This window comes from Nanorana parkeri, unplaced genomic scaffold (assembly GCF_000935625.1).
Source record: "Nanorana parkeri isolate BGI_ZX_2015 unplaced genomic scaffold, ASM93562v1 scaffold3222, whole genome shotgun sequence".
NCBI classification, from domain to species: Eukaryota; Metazoa; Chordata; class Amphibia; order Anura; family Dicroglossidae; genus Nanorana; species Nanorana parkeri.
Genome location: NW_017309490.1, coordinates 3262 through 7164, shown reverse-complemented (window position 1 = coordinate 7164; position 3903 = coordinate 3262). Strand labels below are relative to the sequence as shown.

General features: G+C 50.0%; 1 protein-coding gene across 1 annotated transcript in view; it reads left to right on the top strand.

Moving 5' to 3' along the window:
* Positions 1–3800, top strand: part of LOC108802931 (arf-GAP with Rho-GAP domain, ANK repeat and PH domain-containing protein 1-like) — a gene marked incomplete at its 3' end in the record, with an annotated part of 43236 nt that extends 39436 nt beyond the window's left edge. Inside the window, exons 3-4 of the mRNA XM_018574775.1 lie at positions 1716–2426; positions 3663–3800. Of these exons, the coding sequence (XP_018430277.1) occupies positions 1747–2426; positions 3663–3800 (818 nt within the window). The remainder of the gene's footprint in view (positions 1–1715; positions 2427–3662) is intronic.
* Between the last annotated feature and the right edge of the window lie 103 nt (positions 3801–3903).

The following is a 3903-nucleotide window of genomic DNA, read 5'->3' as shown; positions in this document are numbered from 1 at the left end:
TCCCCCCCCCCCCCCCCCCTTTCTGTGGTGAAACAGGTCGTGCATTTCACCACATTACACAGGAGAGTGTTGTCACACTAGCATGCTCTTGTGCTCGCTCACAGTTTGCTCTGCGCTGTCAAGTTATTTTTATCTCCCTCATATCTGATAATGAGGCTGATCTTTGAGTTTTGTTATATTTAATAATTTACAGACACACAGAAGTCGTATCATTTCCCATATCCGTGCGTTCTACGAGGCGGCCCAGGACAGCGCGCAGGATAAGAGTGAGCGAACTTTCCTCGCAGCACCGGGGTTCTGGGCTTTAATGTTCTGCTTACATAGAGAGAGCATTGCACCATTCACCATCAGATCTGCATGGAGTTTATATCCTCAACCCAGTGTCTGTGTGACTGTGGGGGAGGGGACATTAGAGTGTAAGCTCCTCTGTACAGAGACTGATGTTATCCGATGACGATACAATGTATCCAATCTGCCCCATTGTTACATATTGTCCTTCTGATAAACCTGTAAAACCCCCCATCCTATCAATGGACCGGGCCCTCCAGAGCACCCTAGTGATGGACTGTCCTGGGGCCCATTGAGCTGACACTCTGATCCTTGTGACTTCTCTATAGTCGGTCGTATTTCGAGACATTTTTTTTTTTTAGGTTTTCCAATGGCATTTGTTTGTAAAAACACGAGCGCATGGAAGGTAACGATCCCCAGCAATCCGCCACCTCTGGTTTTCACCCCCTCTATAGCCGTCCATAGAGAGGAGCGGGCAGCAACTGTAGGATCACGTGACATGCAGCTTGTTCATTCTGAGTTGGTCTCCAGCAAAATGTGATCTCACGATGCGGAAAACAAAAACATCGATTTTCAGTGATGATCCCTCGGACTTTCAGTCATTATCCGGCCTGACTCTCTGATTCCGCCTGTCCAGACTGTCAATGTGTAACGTCTCACTTCCTTCGTATCCAATCACAGCTCCTTCCACGTTCTGAATGTTCCGTGCAGACTTCGCTATCTACCTTCTCCTGAACGTGTGACCTTCGCCTGACGGAGGATATCGGCGTAATTCCGGGAGCCGACCGCGCCTCAACAGGAGATAAAAAGACGTTTCTTCTACTTTCCGCTACATTGTATTTAACGAGCTCCAAATTGGGGAAATCTGGGCGACCCCCCTGAACACGTGTATTGGGGTCACTTCCTGTTAAAGTTGAAGTCCGATCTTATATTCCACCTTCCCTTGTCCCCCCTCCCCCCGACTTGATGGGCGTGGCTTAAGTTTTTTTTTTCCGCTTCTATTTTGGATTTTTTGTTTCATTCTCTGAAATTTGGATTCTGTTTGATATTTGACATTTCGATTGATACAAAGTTGCCGTTTTTAGAATTCAAATCAATTTGTCATCGAGTTAGATGCAGATCAATCACGAGGGACGATGCCCGCCGGCTCGTCGAGAGAAAAACGCCCCCCGCCGCCTGCCAACATGACCGATCCCAACAAACTCACAGCTCTGCTCCTTCCTGTAAACAAAGGGGCAAAGGGGCGGAGAGAGTCATGACATCACAGGACTTGTTCCGCCCCTTTGTTTACATTCCATTAGGGGACCGAGAGCTGTCATGGAATTTAATGTCATTGTATTATTATTCTTATATTACATCATTATTACTCGTTATCTTTGTGGCTGCAACCTCCCTCTAATTCTGCCTCTTGTTCCAGGTGTTGGCGAAGGAGCAGTGATGAAGTGAAGGTCGTTCACGATGTCTGACGGCTCCTCCCTCCCGGTGTCCGAATGGCTCCAGACCATCAAATTGGATCAGTACAGCGAGCTCTTTGAGGAACATGACCTGCGCACGGTGTCGGACTTGCGTCACCTGACCGATGACTTCCTGCTGCACATCGGCGTCCAGCTCCCGGGACACCGCAAGCGCATCCTGGCGTCCATCCACAAGTCCGTCCCCCAGGAGCCGCTGTCGGAAAATGACGGTAGCAGGCCGGTCCCTAAGAAGCGGAACGTCTTCTGCATGACCTCCCCCCAGCCTGAGTGTCCGGGACTCCACGTAGAGCCAGCTGCTCCTCCAGAGCCTCAGGAGAGTGAGAGGAGCGTCCGCGCACCGCCCCCCATCCCGCCAAGGGTGACGCGTGTTCCGCCGCTAAGATTCTCCACCACTCCACCCAAATCTGTCTCTCCGATCAGCGTGCCGGAATCTCATCCCTCTGAGGAGGATCTCTCCAGCCCCACCGTGGCCACCTTCTGTCCTTCTCCGTTCACTCCGGATGCTTTTGGGTATAAGGAGATCGATGAAGAGGAGGAGGAGCCTCCGAAAGTGGCGGCTCCACCCCTGCCGCTTAAACGCCACAAGTTGCCAGAATCGAAGAGTAAGACCCCCCCGCCACTTCCGGTGCGACCTCCGAAACCCACCCCACCGCTGCCCAGCAGGTAGGTGATGTAGATTGATGTGGGTAGTAATGGGTAGAGGGCTGCTCCGCCCCCAAAATGCATCATTTAGATATGGGTCACTTCCTGGTATGGGTTGACAACGCTCTGTGCTTGTTCAGGCACTTCCTGTTATAGGGTGACAATGCTCTGTCCTCGTTCAGGCACTTCCTATTATAGGGTGATAGTGCTCTGTCCATGTTCAGGTACTTCCTGTTATAGGGTGACAATGCTCTGTCCGCGTTCAGGCACTTCCTGTTATAGGGTGACAATGTTCTGTCCTTGTTCAGGTACTTCCTGTTATAAGGTGAAAACACTCTGTCCTTGTTCAGGCACTTCCTGTTATTGGGTGACAATGCTCTGTCCTTGTTCAGGCACTTCCTGTTATGGGGTGACAATGCTCTGTCCTTGTTCGGGCACTTCCTGTTATAAGGTGATAATGCTTTGTCCTTGTTCGGGCACTTCCTGTTATAGGGTGATAGTCCTCTGTCCATGTTCAGGCGCTTCCTGTTATAGGGTGAAAAAACTCTGTCCTTGTTTAGGCACTTCCTGTTATTGGGTGACAATGCTCCATCCATGTTCAGGAACTTCCTGCTATAGGGTGACAATGCTCCATCCATGTTCAGACACTTCCTGTTATAGGGTGACAATGCTCCATCCATGTTCAGACACTTCCTGTTATAGGTTGAAAACACTCTATCCATGTTCAGGAACTTCCTGTTATAGGGTGACACTACTCTGTCCATGTTCAGGTACTTCCTGTTGTAGGGTGACAAGTCTGTCCTTGTTCAGACACTTCCTGTTGTAGGGTGACAACACTCTGTTCCTGTCTCCCAATTGTGCTTTTAGCGCTGTCACCTCCAAAAATGAGACTACAAGAGGCCATTTCAACACACATTACACAGACACGGTCCACCGTTATCACCATCAGGACACCCGCCCTGAGAAATGTCATGCAGCCATTGCTGGGGGAGACAGGAAGTGGCGGCAAAGATGCTGCAGGAGACTAGCAGCACGGAGCTGGAACAAAGGCTTAAAAACAAACCAAATGGCAATTGTATTTGAGGTGCGCGGCGCGATGATCAAATGAAACGCCATGCAGTTAGGATTTACATTTGTTGGTGTCATATATATTTTGTTCTGCTGGAAACCAGCATTACGCACGTCACTGTCCAGGACAATATCCCCCGCACAGCTGTTCAGTCAGTATGCTGACTGCGCTGTCTCCCATGGACACAGACCTCAGGTTGCTGATGAGAAGGGAAATGAGCCATCCCAGAGGGACATTGGACGTCCAGTAAATGAGAATATTCGCTTCCCTTTCTGCCGTTCTCTCTTCACACTCGGCGACCTCAGCGATGGCAACAGGAAGTGCTGGTAACACTTTGTAGACGTGTCACAACATGTGAAATACAAAGTTTATTCTGGCCGGTCGGGTTCACTCCGCACAGAGGTGTCATTTATCGGTGGTGGAACTCCC